The sequence below is a fragment of the Heterodontus francisci genome, chromosome 4 (assembly GCF_036365525.1).
Source record: "Heterodontus francisci isolate sHetFra1 chromosome 4, sHetFra1.hap1, whole genome shotgun sequence".
Classification (NCBI taxonomy): domain Eukaryota; kingdom Metazoa; phylum Chordata; class Chondrichthyes; order Heterodontiformes; family Heterodontidae; genus Heterodontus; species Heterodontus francisci.
The window spans coordinates 58455928-58475004 of NC_090374.1; the positions used below are offsets into that span (position 1 = coordinate 58455928).

A 19077-nucleotide genomic window follows, 5' to 3' on the forward strand; every position below is an offset into this window, starting at 1 on the left:
CAACCTGTTCGAGCATATCAGCCTGTTTCACGCTGTCCTCACAAACGACCAGGTCCCTCTCACTAGTGAATACTGAAGCAAAGTATTCATTTAGGACCTCCCCTACCTCCTCCGACTCCAGGCACAAGCTCCCTCATTTAGACTCTTATTTTTCAAGCAGTTTGTGGACTCCTTACTCTTCCCATCAAAATGCAGTACCTCTCACTTGTCTATATTGAAAATCATTTGCCACTTGCACACCCATACTGCAGATTTATTTATGTATTTTGTTGCATTCTTCCTCAGAATTATATCCCACCCTCCAAATTTGATGTCACCTGTAAATTTTGAAATTGCACTTCCAATTACAAGTCCAAATTAAGTGGTACCAGCACCTGCGAACACCTCTTCCCATCTTCTGCTAGTCTGAGTAACTACCCTGAACCTCTACTCTCTGCTTTAGGGAATACTAATCTCCAGGCTTCTTTAGTTTACTGTTTCACACTTGATTCAGTCAGTGAACAGGAAGTGCAGAAAATGACTCATGATTGAGGCCATGCCATTAATTCCTAAGAGCATATGCTTTGTACTGGATTGATTGCCTTGCAAGTGCCACCAGTAACCAATGTATTGGTTTCATGCATTTGGGGGCAATCCCAAAGTGAACTTGCCTGATTTTCTAAACCACGTGACCAAGAATTCCCATTTGTCACCTGGAAGACCCGAGGTCATGTTAATCCAAGAACTCCTGACTGTCAAGTCAATATTGCATAGTCAGGACAAGCTAACGAGGCTCAGTTAAAAAAACAAGAGGAGAAACTGCAGGAAAAGACAAAGCTTCACAGGGGTTCTAATGAACTGGTTGGAAAAAAAGCTCAGCTAAAGTGGAACATGGCAGTGTTGGAGTCAAACTCAACAAACTGTTGAGATTGACAGTCTCAAAAATCAATCTGCCAAAATTAACTCTACATTAATGCCTGGAGAAGACAGTGCCTCGGGCTGGCAGACAATGCTAAAACCATGTAGCAAGAAAGTTTACAGAATTCTATATTATAGATCTGATGAAAGCTAAAGACTAATAGTAACTCAAACTCCCCTGATTCAGTAAAAATATTATCCTTAGGATAGCCAAAAATCAAGAGAATTAAATGCATGGATCTGCACAGTATTCTTCAAAAACCTTCTTTAATGGGCTCAAAAAACATTAAGTCGAGGAGAATTAACAGTTAAGCACAGCCAGAATGAGAAGAAGCTTGAGATGACACTAACAGGAACAGACGACAGCCAAGAAGCAAGCAGACACCAATGCTCCACATCTCCAACAATTCCAGTAAAGTACATAAATGCTGAAGAGAACACAGATATAATCATGGATTCCTTAGTAATAGCTTGATCTATAGGTTTTAACGTACCCAACAAAACCTACAAACTTTCCAATGTAAAAGATTGCTCTGCTCATTTCCTGGCCATGGGCACCCCATTCTATCTCATTCTAGCAGGGGGCTGTAGACAAAACTTCCCAGTGCTCTACACCACTGATTAATTCAGCTAGGACCACACCCCCACACCCCACTCCACCCTATCCCATCACTCCTTGCAAGAACAAAGTTAATTTGATGCTATGGAAATGAAGCTTAAATCATACCCCTTTTATCAGCAAGTCACATCATACTCTATTGCACTAAAGAGCATAAGAGCTATGCATTCTGGAGTGGGCTCAAGTGCTAACACACACGTTGCTGCATTGAATCAGCCTGCATGCTAATCAAAATATCCAGACATACAGGTTGTGAAAAGTTACACTGGTACAATACACAGCAGTACTTAGCCTGTATGCCAACTGCCCTCAGGAATTACATCTTTAGATATGAGTGAGGACCTGGAATGATGGATCTCCATGGGAGGGAAATTTAATCACAAAATTGTCAACATCTCCTGCCAGGTAGAAAATAAGCTCATAATGGAACTTCTCCTTTGAGGCTTCTGCTGTCATCAACAAGACTTTTTCCTTTTAGGATAGGATTAAAGTAAAAGAGAAAGGTTGTTAAAGCAGATAGATTGATGGCTATGTTGCAATAGAAATCAGCCTGACCCAATCTCAAAACAAATCTGAAAGCTATTAAAAATAAACACTCGATTGGAATTGACAGCTGGGAAAGATCTGACAATACCTAAACTGGAAAAAATATAAAGAAATCCAAAGTAGAGAAGGTCACTGACAGAATGCCAGAAGAGAAAGTCTCAAAAGCAAATGGGTACATGCAAGATAAACCCTCTTTCATTAAAGCCATATAAACCAAAATTTCTTGACAACGACAGAAAAATTGTTCTCAGGATATAGACAATGCCCACCACCAGCCCCTTACAACACAGTATTGCGCTAATTGTCCTGACAACTAATTCACTTGCGGGGCTAGAGTCACATATAAATCAAACTGGGAGGACTAATATGCTTTCCTTCCAGTTGGGTTTTTATTGGAAATTTGGCACAGGGTTTACGGGGCATAGCTGCTGCAGCAGATCATTTTGTTACAGTTACATTTCAAATTAGGCACACAAAGGGAGTCGTCTTGTTCTGATGCTAGCCATCAGTTTTATTGATTTTAATTTCACAACATGCAAGGGTGAGATTTGAACTCATAACCTCCAGGTTGCCAGTCCAATCATAAAGATGCTACACTACAAAACCACTTTGGATACACAGCAGAAAATAACACTATTCACAAACATCATGGAGTCAATTTTCCTCTCTTTCATGCCATGCTTCACGCAGAAAGGTGAGGAAAAATGGATGACGACCCACTACATTAGGATTCTGGCCTCTATACAATGTCGAGATACCACAGAGAGGGCAGAACCGTTGGGCAGGTATGCAAATGAGAGAGGAGGGCCCCAACAGAGTCTTCAGTCTCATTTTCCTGCAAGCATGCTAGGTAAGCAGGCATTAGGAAGACTGCTCATAAGAAGCAGGCATTAGGCCTTGTACATGCCTACCTCTCAGAGGAATTGGGAGTGCAGGCAACAAGGCTAAGGAATAAACTAGCTAAGTGGATCAATTTTTGCAGGCTTCAGAGACCAATGGGCTTCGAAGCCTTCTAGCTGCTGTTCCTAGTAATATTGCAAATGGCTCCTTGCACTCAGACACCAGTGGTTGAATTTTTGTTTGGGTGCGGAGGCGGGACTGGAGGCAGTCGAGGCCTCAATTTTGGATCCAGAGTGGCATGCCAGCTTTCCAATGTGGTCCATGCTCCCAGCGATTTTGGAAGAGGCATCCAGACCTGTATACCAGCAACCAGCCCAAACTGGCAGTTCAGCAATTTTTCATTCAAACAAGCCAGTTAAGAGCTCATTAAAGGATAGAAAGCAATTTTAGTTGGGAGGCACAGGGACCACAAAGGGTCGCAACCACGTCCTTGGGTAGGAGGCAGCATCACAGCGAAGAGCCAGTCATGGAGGCAGGCCCATTTAACATCATTGCCTAAAAGGTGGCAGACTTGAAAAATTGCTCATGCAGTGGCACAGGGTAGTCACTGAGTGTGAACAAGTCACATAGAGTTAGCTCTGTAGACACTGGATCTTTTTTGCAGACTGACCCTACAAGGATTAGTGGGACATAGCAGGAGGGGTCCAAGCAGCCATGGGAGTATTCTGGAAGCAAGGAAGGCCATCCGTGGACATGGGGCTGTACCCCTCGAGTTGGAGGCGAGCTAGGTTAAACCTGGAGGCAGGGTTAATTAGTAATCTCATAGCAAAAGATCCTCTGGGAAAAAGTGATCATAACACAACTGAATTCCATATTAAGTTTGAAAGTGACATACTCCAGTCCCAAACAAGAATCTTAACCTTAAAGGCGGCCAATTACATAGAGGAGATCTGGATAAGGTTGATTGGGTAAATAGATTAAAATATGTGGCAGTAAATAAACAATAGGAAACATTTAAAGAAATAATTCAAACTGTTCATAGATGGTGGCATTGTGGTAATGTCACTGAACACGCAATCCAGAGGACAGGCTAATGCCATGGGGACAGGGGTTCAAATACCACCATGGCAGCTGGCGGAATTCAAATTCAATTAATTAATAAAAATCTGCTATTGAAAGCTGGTCTCAGTAATGGTGCCTTGAAACTATCATTAATTGTCATAAAAAACATTTGGCTCACTAATCTCCTTTAGCGAAGGGAGTCTACTGGCCTACATGTGACTGCAGACCCACAGCAATGATTCTTAACTGCCTTCTGAAACGGCCTAGCAAGCCACTCAGTTGTCAAGGGCAATTAGGGATGGACAACAACTGTTGCCCTTGCTGGCGTTGCCCACATACCATGAAATAATTCACGGCCCATAGTGCATTTTACACAGCTGTGAATTTGGTACGCCGTTACTTATAATGTTGAAAAGAATAGTCGAAAGCCTGAGGATTGGGAGTGTTTTAGATACCAGCAAAGGGCCACCAAAAAGTTGATGAAAAGGGAAAAAAATAGAATGAGAGCAAACTCACCAGGAATATAAAAACAGATTGTAAGAGCTTTTATAAGTATATAAAAAGGAAGAGAGTAGATTCAGTAAATGTTGGTCCTTGGAGGCAGAGACAGGAGAAATTATCATGGGGAATGAGGAAATGGCAGACACTGAACAAATATTTTGTGTCTGTCTTCACAGTAGAAGACACAAATTACACACCAGAAATAAAGGGTAACCAAGGGGCTAATAAGAGTGAGGAACTTAAAATAATTGATATCGAAGAAAAAGTATTGGAGAAACTTAAGGGACTAAAAGCTGATAAATCCCCACCACCTAATTGCCTACATTCTAGGGTTCTCAAAGAGTTGTTGCAGAGATAGAGGATGCACTGGTTACGATTTTTCAAAATTCCCTAGATTCTAGAATGGTCCCAGAGGATTGGAAATTAGAAAATGGAACACCACTATTCAAGTAAGGAGGGAGAGAGAAAACAGGGATCTACAGGCCAGTTAACCCAACATCAGTCACTGGTGTCAGGCAAACCGCTCCCCCCCCCACCTGCCAAAACTGAGGCACACATGATTTCGCGACATGAACATTAAAACTTAACACTGCAAGCCCCTGACTGGAAAGACATTTGCATAGTAACTAGCAGCACTGGAACAAGGAACCATGCCCTGACCCATTCAACCAACAATGGACATTTTATTACCAGGCATTAAAGATGGGGGGAGCAAGCATTCCAGGTTGACTGCTAGGATAGCAGAATCCACAACCACAGAAGTAGTGGTCAGAACAGTTTTAGTCACATGACTAGCTGACTGTTGAGATTTGAGCTTCCAACAAGGGACCTGAGGTCAGAAAGCTCCTGGGTTCTGGAACTGAAGCAGAACCCTCTCCTAGTTGCCTGCTCATCTCTCAGGGAACTAAATCTTGTGAAGACATGTAAACCTCAAAGAGAGAAAAGTTTCCTATGTGAACAAGGTTTAAGCAGAATACTGGGCCCTAACGAAACGCAAGAATTACCTACAAAAGGACTATACCGTGAGCGAAGCACAGTAACAAGATATTGCCTCAAAATGTTCCAATTTATCTTTTCTTCTCTTTTCTGTCCCTATCTGCATGTGTATATTGCGTGTGCATGCTAGCGTGGGTGCGTTGGATATCCAGAGGCATGAACCGTATTAGAGTTGAAGAAAGTTTAATAAATTTCACTTTTCTTTAAACCGAAGAAAGCCGGTTTTTGCTCATTTCTTTGCCTTATAATTGGAAAGCTTTGAACAAGAATTCACAAAGGGAGAGCTCAAAACACTGTGTTTAAAATTAAACCCTGTTACATAAGAACATAAGAAATAGGAACAGGAGTAGGCCATTCAGCTCCTCAAGCCTGCCCCACCATTCAATAAGATCATGGCTGATCTGTCCCAGTCCTCAACTTCTCTTTCGGGCCTGCTCTGCCTGACCCTCGACTCCCCGAGATTTCAAAATACTATCTACATCCTCCTTAAATACATTTAGTGACCTAGCCTCCACAACTCTGAGGCAGAGAATTCCAGAAATTCACCACCCTCTGAAAGAAATTCCTTCCCATCTCAGTTTTAAATGTGTGCCCCCTTATTCTGTAATTATGTCCCCTGGTTTGAGATTCCCCCACTAGTGGAAACATCTTCTCAACATCTACCCTGTCGAGCCCCCTTAAAATCTGATACGTTTCTAGAAGATCACCACTCATTCTTCGAAACTCCAATGAATAAAGATCTAACCTGTTTAGCTGCTCTTGATAAGACAGCCCCTTCGTCCCAGGAATCAGCCGAGTGAGCCTTTTCTGAACTGCCTCCAATGCTAGTATATCCTTCTTTAAATATGGGGAACAAAACTGTACGCAGTACTCCAGGTGTGACCTCACCAACACCCTGTACAGTTGTAACAGGACTTCCGAATTTTTAAATTCTAACCCCCTAGCAATAAAGGCCAAAATTCCATTTGCCTTCCTAGTTACTTGCTGCACCTGCATGTTAACCTTTTGTGTTTCATGCACAAGAACACCCAGATCCCTCTGTACTGCAGTATTTTGCAGTCTTTCTCCATCTAAATAATAATCTTTTATTCTTCCTACCAAAGTGGATTACCTCACACTTTCCCACATTGAACACCATCTGCCAAATTTTTGCCCACTCACTTAACCTATCTATATCCCTTTGCAGATTCTTTGTGTCCTCATCACAACATGCCTTCCCACCTATTTTTGTGTTATCAGCGAATTTGGATACACTACACTCTGTCCCTTTCTCTAAGTCATTAATGTAGATAGTAAATAGCCGAGGCCCTAGAACCGATCCTTGTGGCACCCCACTAGTTACTGTAATGTTGAACACAGTAAAAATCTGGAAATTAGAAGTGCAAGTAACATGGGTAATACAGTAATAGTGTGCAAATTCAATTTACAGATAGACGGGGTAAACCTAATCACTACTAATGCTGTGGAGGATGAATTCCTGGAGTTTGATTCAGATGGGTTTCTGCAGCAGTACATTGAAGAACCAGCTAGGGATTGAGCTATTTTAGCTTTAGTTTTATGTAATTAGAAAGGGCTAATTAATAACCTTGCTGTAAAGCAGCCTTTGGGAAACAGTGACCATAACATGATAAAATGTTACATTAAGTTTGAAAGTGATATCATTCATTCTGACACTAAGGTCTTAAATCTGAACAAAGGAAACTATGAAGTTATGAGGGGCAGGTTGCCTCTGGTGGATTGGGAAAATACACTAAAAGAATTGACAGTAGACAGGCAATGGCTAACATTTGAAGAAGTATTACACGGTCTGCAAGAAATATACATTCCTCTAAGTCACAGAAAACTAACAGGAAAGATGAATCAACCACAGCTAACAAAAGAAGTTAAAGATTGCATAAGCTCAAAGGGAGCGCCTTATAAAGGTTGCCAGAAAACGTGGTGAGCCCGAGGACTGGCAGCAATTTAGAATCCAGCAAAGGATGACCAAGAAACTGATAAAGAAAATAAAAAGAGAATTTTTTTTAAAATTCATTCAGGGATGTGGGCGACGCGGGCCAGGCCAGCATTTATTGCCCATCCCTAATTGCCTTTGAGAAGGTGGTGGTGAACTGCCTTCTTGAACCGCTGTAGTCCATTTGGGGTAGGTATACGTACAGTGCTGTTAGGAAGGAAGTTCCAGGATTTTGACCCAGCGACAGTGAAGGAACGGCGATATAGTTCCAAGTCAGGATGGTGTGTGACTTGGAGGGGAACTTGCAGATGGTGGAATTCCCATGTATTTGCTGCCCTTGTCAGTCTAGTTGGTAGAGGTCGTGGGTTTGGAAGGTGCTGTCTAAGGAGCCTTGGTGCGTTGCTGCAGTGCATCTTGTGGATGGTACACACTGCTGCCACTGTGCGTCAGTGGTGGAGGGAGTGAATGTTTGTCGATGGGGTGCCAATCAAGCGGGCTGCTTTGTCCTGGATGGTGTCAAGCTTCTTGAATGTTGTTGGAGCTGCACCCATCCAGGCAAGTGGAGAGTATTCCATCACACTCCTGACTTGTGCTTTGTAGATGGTGGACAGGCTTTGGGGAGTTAGGAGATGAGTTACCCACCGCAGCGCTCCTAGCCTCTGACCTGCAGTTGTAGCCACGGTATTTATATGGCTACTCCAGTTCAGATTCTGGTCAATGGTAGCCCCTAGGATGTTGATAGGGGGGATTCAGCGATGGTAATGCCATTGAATGTCAAGGGGAGATGGTCATTGCCTGGCACTTTTGTGGCGCGAACGTTACTTGCCACTTATCAGCCGAAGCCTGGATATTGTCCAGGTCTTGCTGCATTTCTACACTGACTGATTCAGTATCTGAGGAGTTGCGAATGGTGCTGAACATTGCACAATCAGCGAACATCCCCACTTCTGACCTTGTGATTGAAGGAAGGTCATTGATGAAGCAGCTGAAGATGGTTGGGCCTAGGACACTACCCTGAGGAACTCCTGTAGTGATGTCCTGGAGCTCAGATGATTGACCTCCAACAACCACAACCATCTTCCTTTGCGTTAGGTATGACTCCAACCAGCAGAGAGTTTCCCCCCGATTCCTACTAACTTCAGTTTTGCTCGGGCTCCTTGATGCCATACTCGGTCAAATGCTGCCTTGATGTCAAGGGCGGTCACTCTCACCTCACCCCTTGAGTTCAGCTCTTTTGTCCATGTTTGAACCAAGTCTGTAAAGAGGTCAGGAGCTGAGTGGCCCTGGCGGAACCCAAACTGAGCAGGTTATTGCTAAGCAAGTGCTGCTTGATGGCACTGTTGATGACACCTTCCATCACTTTACTGATGATAGATAGATACTGATGGGGCTGGTTGGCCGGGTTGGACTTGTCCTGCTTTTTGTGTACAGGACATAACTGGGCAATTTGCTGTGTAGATGCCAGTGTTGTAGCTATACTGGAACAGCTTGGCTGGGGGCGCGGCAAGTTCTGGAACAAAGGTCTTCAGTACTATTGCCGGAATATTGTCAAAGCCCATAGCTTTTGCAGTATCCAGTGCCTTTAGTCTACCTGAGGTAGTGCGGAGTAATGGGCAGAGAATGGGGGAGCCCATCCATGGCATGTGCACTGCAGTATCTCCGGCATATAAGCGCATGTGCTCATGTGTTGCTTGAGTGGTCAACCTCAAGGAGAGCCATATGCTGCACGACACTGAGTAGATGCAGGAGCAGCACATCACAGGCACAGAATGCCATATTCTGTAGCATTGACTGGTCAGTGACACGGATAGTGCAAATGTTTGGAGTGGCTGCCAGCTGGTGATTCCCTCTGACATTCAGGTGCCACATGAAAGGGCTGAGCCGGGGAGCAATGAGGTGGAGGGAGTCACCCCTCACAGGGTACCAGTATCATCTGCCACCCCCTTGGCACTTCTGACTGAGGCACCATCAGTGCAGGAGGGCCCTGTGGCCAAGGCTGCCCCTGCCTCAGCGCAGGTGAGGCAACCTGTTGTGGCCCCCACATCGTCACTCCAGTGACAAAGACAACCGCCGCAGGCATCTCAGCTGCATCTGCACACACTGGAGCAACCTCCCTCCACCTCATTGTTAGCCACATGGGGAGTAACCTGCAGGAGTGGCCAAGAACGAGGGTGCCATGTCGCTTGTCTCACTTTGTGGCTTACTTGGTTGACATTATTGTTGTGATCAGTTAAAAATGACTCAATATAATGAAAAGGCAAATGATTGGATCCAGACTTGTGATTCTAATGATTGATGGCCTTAAGGCATATGAAAGATGAGGTGGGGGAGGGACACATATGGGTGTGTTAGTTGAAATAGTATGGCAGTTGGAGACTTGACTTCCTGGCTTTGTGAGGCACACTGCAAATTCGGCTTCATGTGCATCTTGGATTTGCTCTCTCAGTCTGAGTTTCTGAGCCGCTTGTCTTCCTGTATGAGGGGATTTCAGGAGAAACATGCCCGAATTAGTGCAGGCTGGACCTCTCTTCCATCTTGCTCGATGCTTTGAAACCTCAGCCAGACCTGTAGAGGGCCTTGCAGACTGGATCAACCTGCTTCACTACTTCCTCCTCCTCATCCTCATCGGCAGTGTGCTGCTCTGCCGCTTCTCCTTCATCAAGGTCCACACCTCTCTCTCTCTCGAGGGCCATCTTATGAAGAGCGCAGCAGGCCACTACACTCAAGAAATTCTTGGGGGAACTTACTGGAGGACGCTCCCCGACCGGTTGAAGCACCAGAATTGCACCTTGAGGAGTCCAATGGCCTGTTCAGTGGCGGCTCTCATGCTGAGATGGCAGTGGAAGACAGGAGTATAGGAACAGGAGTAGGTCATTCAGCCCATCAAACCTGCTCCACTATTGAGTTAGATCATGGCTGATCATCTACCTCAACACTACTTTCCTGCACTATCTCCATATCCCTTCATGTCATTAGGATCCAAATATCTATCAATTTTTGTGAACAGCTCAATGATTGAGCTTCCACAGCCCTCTGAGGTAGAGAATTCCACAGATTCACCACACTCTGAATGAAGAAATTTCTCCTCATCTCAGTCTTAAATGGCTTACCCCATGAATGAATAAAATAATGATAACAACAACATTTGGGCAAACATCTTCTGCTGCTGCTCCAGGAAGACATGCCTTGTGTGTGACACCTGCAGCTCTGCATCTCCATCCAGCTGAGCATGGTTGTGTCTGTCCTCCATCCTCCGAGGAGGATTGCCGACAGCTGCCTCTGCCTCCCTCACCTCCTTCGTGATGTGTTGTTCATCCTTTGCCACCCATTCTAAAGTGTGTGAGGCCCCACTAAGATGAGTTTATCCACGCTGGTGAAGGGTGCGTCTGACTGATGTGAAGGTGCTGGCTCAGTTGTTTCTTCCTCCACTGAAGACGACAAGGACATCACTTGTTCCTGCCTTGACCCCCCCTCCTCACTGGCACTGCGGGAAACACAAGAGGTTGGTCAGGAAAACTCACCTATTTCAACAGCTGCTTCTGCAGAGATGCTGTATTCCATTCCATTTTATTTATAGGAATGGAGGAAACCAAGCAGGAGGGAACTTGGGCAAGGGCAGGCGGTTTAGAGGAGATTTGAGGAAAAACTTTTTCACTCAGTGGATGGTTGGAATCTGGAACACACTTCCTGAAGGGGTGGTAGAGGCAGGAACCCTCACAACATTTAAGAAGTATTTAGATGAGCTCTTGAAACACCATAGCATACAAGATTACGGGCCAAGTGCTGGAAAATGGGATTAGAATAGTTAGGTGCTTGATGGCCAACACAGACATGATGGGCCGAAGGGCCTATTTCTGTGCTGTATAACTCTATGACTAACTCCATCCCCATCATCTGGAGATGGCAAAATCATTTCACCCTCTCTTGGACGGACTCCCATCTTGTCATCGCCAACTTCCTAATGGGACACCACCCAATGTCAAGGGCCCTTCTCCTCCATTGAAGTTGGAGCAGTGAGATATGGCACTCCACCATCTGACCGAGCCCTTTCCTTAGAGTTATGAGCTTGTTGCTCCTGCAAGTTCAAGAGCAAGAGAGTTGCTCTTGAGTTGTTGCCCTTCTTCACCACTTTCAGCAGGTCAGACACATGTGATTTCAGTGCCTTCCATGCTGCCTCCTCCACAAGTGTGATAGTTGCCAGTGGCTCCATCATGTTCCGGGGCACACATCTTTTTAATTATCTGGAGCTCTATGCGCCCTCAGGCCGATTAACCCGTGGTTGATTTGGTCAATACACAATTAGAGTCATGTCATGTGGCTGTGGTGCTGCACTCATCTTGCCAGCCCGCAGAAGGTCAATTAAGTGCTTGTGGCAATGTACCCACATCCTGAAGATAAAGCTGCGGTGCTGACTTCACGTGTCACCTTCAGCCATGCTTGCTTCATCTGGCTGGCTGGCTAGCCTTCTCCTGCCTCTCCCTGGGAAATGTACACTCAGCCATTCAGCCCCTGCCTCCAGGAGAACCTCAAAATCTGAAAATCGTGGGGCTGCCCTTGCTCAGGAGCCTGCCTGCAGCTGGCCCTGCTGCTCTCCTCTCTTCTATCCTTCAATAACTCTGCTCCCACAATGATGGCTGCCATTAGCTCTTAAAATTGGACCCGCCATGTCAAGGTCCCTCCCTAATTGGACGGTGAATGTGCAATCTGGCCACAAATTGGCCATGTCATTGAAAATCACATCGGCAGTCATGGCCGATGCAGCACGGGGTAGGGATCCAGAAATGGTCCCGACATCAGGATGCCGAGCCCAGAATGGAAATTCTGCCCCATGCGTCTGCTTTTCAAAATCACATCACCTGCTGCCTCTCATAAATTCACCCTTAAACCATCCATCCGCTGCAGTCACCTTCCTCGTTTTTCTCTATAAGACTCCAGAATATGTCAATATCTCCTAGCTCCATGCTCAGTTCTCCTTAAACTGTCTCTAAGAATCTCTTTAGTCTGAGTTCTGGCCTATTCACAGCACTAAGGGGCTCCATGCCTACCTTACTGCAGCCACAGGAACACTAGAAATGACTTCTTTCTGTTTTTACTTCCCCTTCCCACCCTCACCCACCACCGACACCCACTATATTATCACCTCTGGGGCCTCAACAATCTGTCCTCCTCTTCTGCATCTATATGTTGCCCTCAGTGCCATTATCCACAAATCCATCTGATATCAAGAACACAAGAAATAGGAGTAGGAGCAGGCTGATCGGATTGTGGCTTCAACTCCACTTTCCTGTCGGCCCCCCACACCTTGTCTAAATCTATCTAACTCAGCCTTGAATATATTCAATGATCCAGCCTCCACTGCTTTTTAGGGAAGAGAATTCCACAGACCAACGACCCTCTGAGAGAAAAAATTTCTCCTCATCTTTCCTAAATAGGAGACCCCTTATTTTTAATCTGCATCCCCTAGTTCTGGACCCCCCCCCCCCCCACAAGGGGAAATATCCTCCCAGTCGCCACCCAGTCAAGTCTCCTCATGATATTATATGTTTCAATAAGATCACCTCTCTTTCTTCTAAACTCCAATGTAAAGAGACCCAACCTGCTCAACCTTTCCTCGTAAGATAACCCCTTCATCCCAGGAATCAATCTAATAAACTTTCTCTGAACTGCGTCTAATGCAATTATATGCATTCTTAAGTAAGGAGACCAAAATTGTACACAGTACTCCAGATGCAGTCTCATTAAGGCCCTGCACAGCTGTAACAACACTTGCCTACTTTTATACTCAATTTCCCCTTGCAATGAATGCCAACATTCCATTTGCCTTCCTAATCACTTGCTGTACCTGCACACCAACTTTTTGTGATCCATGTACCAGGACACCCAGATCTTTCTGTACTGTAGAGTTCTGCAGTCTCACTCCATTCAAATAATATACTGTTTTTCAATTCTTCCTGCGAAAGTGGGAAATTTCACTGGCACGGCCAGCATTTGTTGCTGATCCCTAACTGTCCCACATTATACTCCACCTGCCAATTTTTTGCCCACTCACTTACAGTCAGAGACTGGGAATTCTATGGCAACTAATCCACCTCCCAACTCCCCAAAGCCTGTCCACCATCTACAGATGTGATGGAATATTCTCCACTTGCCTGGATGAGTGCGGATCCAACAACACTCAGGAAGCTGATACCATCTTGATCGGCACCCCATTCACCACCTTAAACATTCACTCCCTCCACCACCGACATACAGTGGCAGCAGTGTGTACCATATACAAGATGCACTGCAGCAACTCACCAGGCCTCCTTCAACAGCACCTTCCAAACCTATGACCACTACCACCTAGAAAGACAAGGAGAGCAAATGTATGGGAACACCACCACCTGCAACTTCCTCTACAAGGCACACACCATTCTGACTTGGAAATACATCACCATTCCTTCACCGTCGCTGGGTCAAAATCCTGGAACTCCCTCCCTAACAGCACTGTGGGTGAACCCGCACAGATGGATTGCAGCTAACCACCACCTTCCCAAGGATAGTTAGGGATCAGCAACAAATGCTGGCCTTGCCAGCGACTCCCACAACACATGAAAGAATTTTTTTTTTAAATCCCTTTTTAGACTCTTATGTCCTCTTGACAGCTTACTTTCCTACCTATCTTTGTGTTACCAGAAAATTTAGCTACCAAACATTCAGTCCCTTCATCCAAGTCATGATACAGATTGTAAATCAAGTCATGAATACATCAAACTTTCCTCCAACTGAGCATCAGAAGCAGCATAGTCATCACTTTTCCCCATAAACTTCATTCTCCTTCCAAGTCACTTGCTCAGACTGAACCTTACTGAACAAAATCTTGAGTCCTCTTCAACGCAGAGGGGAGCTCCAAACTCCACATGGTATCCATCAACAAGACCACTAATTCATCGGCAACGTTACCTACCTTCAATGCTATAGATAGCTTTATTCATGCTTCTGTCATCACAAAATTTGATTCCTCCAAAATCCTCCTTGCCAGCCTCCCACATTTCATAAACTCCAAGCAGTCCAAACCTCAGTTGGCCGAAAACTGTCTTGCTTAACCTTCACTTCCATCCTCACTGACCTTACACTGGATCAGTTGCTAAATGCACTGAACTTAAAATCCTAATCCTCAAATCTCTTTGTATCCTTACATCACCTTGGTCAGAAGTTTAAGCCCCTACCCTGGGAACGGGCCGGCAGGCGTGGGGGGGGGGGGGGGCAGGGTTAAAATCCGGTGGAATATTGGGGGGGGCACTGTGCCCGTCATCTACCAGCTTCTGCTGGCAGCCTGACCGCGGGCTTGGTGGAGGGGAGGAAGGGGGGCCCCCTCCTCTTCGGGCACCCTGTGCCTCACAGAGGGTTCCCCCAGCGGAAAGGGATGGTCCAGCTTGATGCCCTACCCCCACTGTCCTCCCCAAACCCCCGCCCCTCGCCGGGCCTGCCTGATTGGCTTCAGCAAGCCCGCCTCACTTACCTGAATTCTGGGCTTCCATCACTGGCTGGATCTGGGGCTGGGTACGGTTCCAGCAGTGGCCACGCTCCCGGCGACACAGTTGCCAGCCCTCTGACTGGAGGCGGGACATCCTGCCTCATGCGGGCAGAAGTCACAACCTAATTGCCCGAACCATACAAAATTGCATCGTGGCTTCCCGGGCTGGCGCCAGTGGGCTTGCCGCTGACTTTCCAGCTGGTGGGCAGGGCCACAGCCTCTGCATTGAAACCTGGCTCTATCTCTGCAACCTCCTCTAGTCTAACATCCCTTCCCACACTCTTCAGTCCTCTGTCTTTCTACCTCACTTACCCAATTAATAGTGGCAGAGCCTTCAATCATCTCAGCTGTAATCTCTGAACTGCCTTCCCCTACACCCCTGTGCTTCTCCACTCTTACTGCACCTTTAAAAACCTATCGTTCCAGTTTTGGTCATCTCTCCAAATTCTCACAGCTTCTTATATATTTTTCTCCTCTCCCTCTCTTGATATCTTGGGATATATTTGATGTTGAATGCAGTATGTCAAAAGCAAGTTGTTACTGTTGTTATCAAGTAGGATTTAAAACATCAAATGCATTTATCACTGTCCACTCATTTCCAGATTTTTTTCTCATTCATTATTCTATTTCAGCGAACAGGAGTCAGATTTTCATTTTGTAGGCTCTGGTTCTAATTACAGCCTCAAACTTCCATTTAAATCTGGTCATCCTTACAGCAGGGCTCCACATCAAATCCCACTTGCTGCAGGCAACAACTCCCAATCTTCAGACAAGCTGAGTACAAGAAATATTTCTTTAATAGTTCTTTGGCAGTACAGGACTTGAGAACTGCTGAAAATAGAGACGTGTTGTCGAAGCTTTTCGTCTTGCACTCATCAGGACAATACGCAAGAATAACAAAGAGAAGACAGGAAGAAATGGACAAACAGACAATACTTATAAGTCCTACTGCAGGAGAAAGAGAAGGGTATACATACATACAATTGAGCTTTAACAGTACGCTGTTTTAATTCAATGATTTACTTCACAACTAATTTACATCTTACTATTCGCAGTTTATATAAAAGGTAACAGTAATAATTTCCAACATTTCAATTCATCATTACTTGAGTTATGGCTTCTGACTCAGTGTCACCTTAAACATAAATGCCATTCAGATCTCTTTTTTGCTGGGGGGTGGGGATTGGCTGCTGTTGATTACACCAGTCTTTTTTGTGGAGAATTTTGAAGCTGATTTAGAGATTGGTGGAACTGTTTTATGTTTTGCTTACTCTTACAGCTTAAGCTGGAAATTACAAATGCAGTACCTGGTATTATTCAAACTACTAGACAGATTTTGTGACAGAAGCTGCCTTTACTTATGACCTGGTGTTCGCTAATTCTCTACAAGGTGCTATCTTTACCGTCATGTAAAACTCCATTCACTCGAAGGATCAATCGTTCTGCAGCAGTGCAACCTTCTGCTGGGTCACTACTTTGTCCCTGAAGTGAGACAGTCTCCATATCTAAACATGTGAACAAACATCAATAATCAGAACAAAAGAGTGATAGCACATGCTAAGAAAGTATGAAAAAACCTCACAAAAACACCAAGTAAGAACAAGTTTATGAATCATTTAATCTTTTAAGATTAAACCACATCATCTCTTGCATTGTGTTCTTGCTTGCTTTAGAAATGCTGCACTGCTGGTATGGAACTTTGCTAGCACAGTTGCAGAGACAGGGCTACAACACTGGAGCAGAGACATTTTTCTGCTTTCAAGGCAATATACAAACGTAGGTTGTTGTTGCTTGGACCTGTGCTTGCTGCTACTGAGGCCTGGGGTGTAACCAATATCAGCCCTATGAGGTGTACTTGCATTAAACATTATACTTAGACATAAAAGGTACTGTTGCCAAATACATTTAACAAATGCATTCACATTTGGAAAAAAATTGTTAATCAATTGCTCTTGGGGTCTTTAATACTTCAGTGTACGACAACTTTTCAACACTCATAAGCCAGCAAAATATAACTGTGTACCAGCAAAGAGAAACAAGTTTTAAATATAGTACATGGGCTGGATTTGCCTCATCACAGATCCCAGAAATAGTAAAGAGGGAAAAAAAGAGTATTCCTGATGCAACATAACTGCATCCATGTCTAAAATAGGTGCAAATCCATCACAAAACGGGTAAATTGGTGGGGAAAGAGGCTTTTATTGCACCCTTTGTGGACACAAGGTTCTGTGGTGCTCCTGGGGGGCGACCCAAAGATCAATATCCACATGTTGTTTCTTACATGTTCCCCCCACCCCCGCCCCCCCACTTTAGCTTTCTGGGTGGTGCCCCAGTTGCTTCCTAAGCCCATTATTCAACTCCCATTTCCTGCCCTGCTTTCTGCGCTGATATGATGTTATGCATGAATTGTGAACCTCAGTTCATTCCTAAAGTTCAGAAGTCCAGCAGTCTAAGCTAATTGGAGAATTTCCCAACACTCTGTCAGTCCCAAGCACTCTGAAGTCAGAGCTGCCAATCACTCATGAAGACACAATAGGCAGGATTTGTTGCACTGAATGCTAGCAAACAGGTGCTCACATGCTGTCTTGGTTATGAGTAGCTATTAATGTCTTAATCGTGTACAATTCAAATCACCCCTCGAACAATGCTTCTGTATACTCATTAATTTCCAGATCAATTGAAAGCTTTGTTCATGCGGCCAGCTTGAGTTTAATCCTTCATTTCAGAATTCAGATGAGGGAAGAAAGCTTCTATTTTCGCTTTACACCGTGTGAAACAAATACAGAAAATCACCTATGTTGTCTTGCTAACATAACCAAGAGGCTATTACCACTCACAGTTATTATGCAGTAAATTGGATAGCAACATCCGGAGTCTGCACTTGCACAGTAAAATGCAGAAATCTGGAAGCAGCTGTCCGATTTGCCCTGCTCCTCCAGAAGCTGTGCTACACTGGTACGTCCATGACAGATTCAGCATTGAACCACATGGAGAACATGATGTTGTTGTACTTAAAGATCAGCCATGATCTTATTGACTGGTGCAGAAGGCTAAAGGGACCCTATGAAGTACTCCTGCTCTTATTTCTTACGTACTTACCCACTAGTTACCCACTCAGCATGCTAGAAAAAGTTAGGGCTGGTGCAGTCAGGTGGAAGTGAATTTTTAAACAGTGTGATTAGTTTTAATTACACCCAAACAACCACACCCAAATGTTAATTTTACAGGCTTAGAGCTTTATTCCTTCAAATGTAATTATTGTTGGAGATCTTTTTTAAAAAAATGTAAATTGTTTACTTTTCCTCTTTTTATTTCTCACTATCCCATATTTCTTTCTCTCTATTTTGTTTTTTACACATGATTTTACATTAATACTTCCTAGTTCAGACTCTGCAGGTGAGATTTTAACCCACTCAAAATCTATTCACTTGCACAGAGGTACAATAGTGTCCTGCATGTCCCAGTGAAGATTCTTGGTTGATGAGACATGCTGTTGTTTGCCCTGCTCACACATGCTACAGATTCCCTGTAGAGGACACTGCATGGAAAAAAAGATCTCTGGCAACCTTAAGGTGCCACTCAAAAGTCCACAAAGAGTCTGTGGACAACTGTAAACAAGTTGATGGGAAGTAAAAGTAAGTTATTTCTGGATAATTAGTGGATCTAGGGTCTGTTGGGGTTTGCCTGCTCATCTACTGAAGTAAGAATTCGAATTGAATCGATTGCCCTGCCTCTTGGTGTTTTCTGCATATATAACATTTATATTCTGAGATTTAGTACATCAAAATAAGCTGGGCCAGTTTTCATGAATATAGCTGGTTTTTAATCCTACATATTCCTTGATAGAAAGAAAGAAGGCTATAACAAGATGCATCAGACAAAAATCTTTCACAACTCAATTTTTGAGCCCCTGCAATCTGCTTTGTACCTGCCTATGGTATGCTGTGTGAGTGCAACCACAGCTCAGGGTACCTCCTGATCCTTCTTGATTCTCTGTTGCTTTTGACACAATGGATCATTCTATACTACTCCCACAAGGTGACCAGCCTCGAGTTACTGCTCTTCCCCAATCAAATTCATATTTGTTTCAATGACAGCACAACACTTTCTTAATAGTTTTAGTCTCTTGCTTGCACCATCCCCACTGGT

General features: G+C 44.5%; 1 protein-coding gene across 6 annotated transcripts in view; it reads right to left on the reverse strand.

Annotated features, from left to right (window-relative positions):
- The window catches only part of LOC137369057 (xanthine dehydrogenase-like), a 225248-nt gene that overhangs the window by 198093 nt on the left and 8078 nt on the right, over positions 1 to 19077 (reverse strand). For 3 of the 6 annotated variants that reach the window (XM_068029607.1, XM_068029609.1, XM_068029608.1), the window contains one exon: positions 16332 to 16433. The exons of 2 other annotated variants lie outside the window; for them this stretch is intronic. In XM_068029607.1, the coding sequence (XP_067885708.1) occupies positions 16332 to 16431 (100 nt within the window). In that variant the 5' untranslated portion in view covers positions 16432 to 16433. Of the gene's footprint in view, positions 1 to 16235; positions 16258 to 16331; positions 16434 to 19077 lie in introns of those variants that run through there. One more of the 6 variants, XM_068029612.1, reaches the window with a different exon arrangement.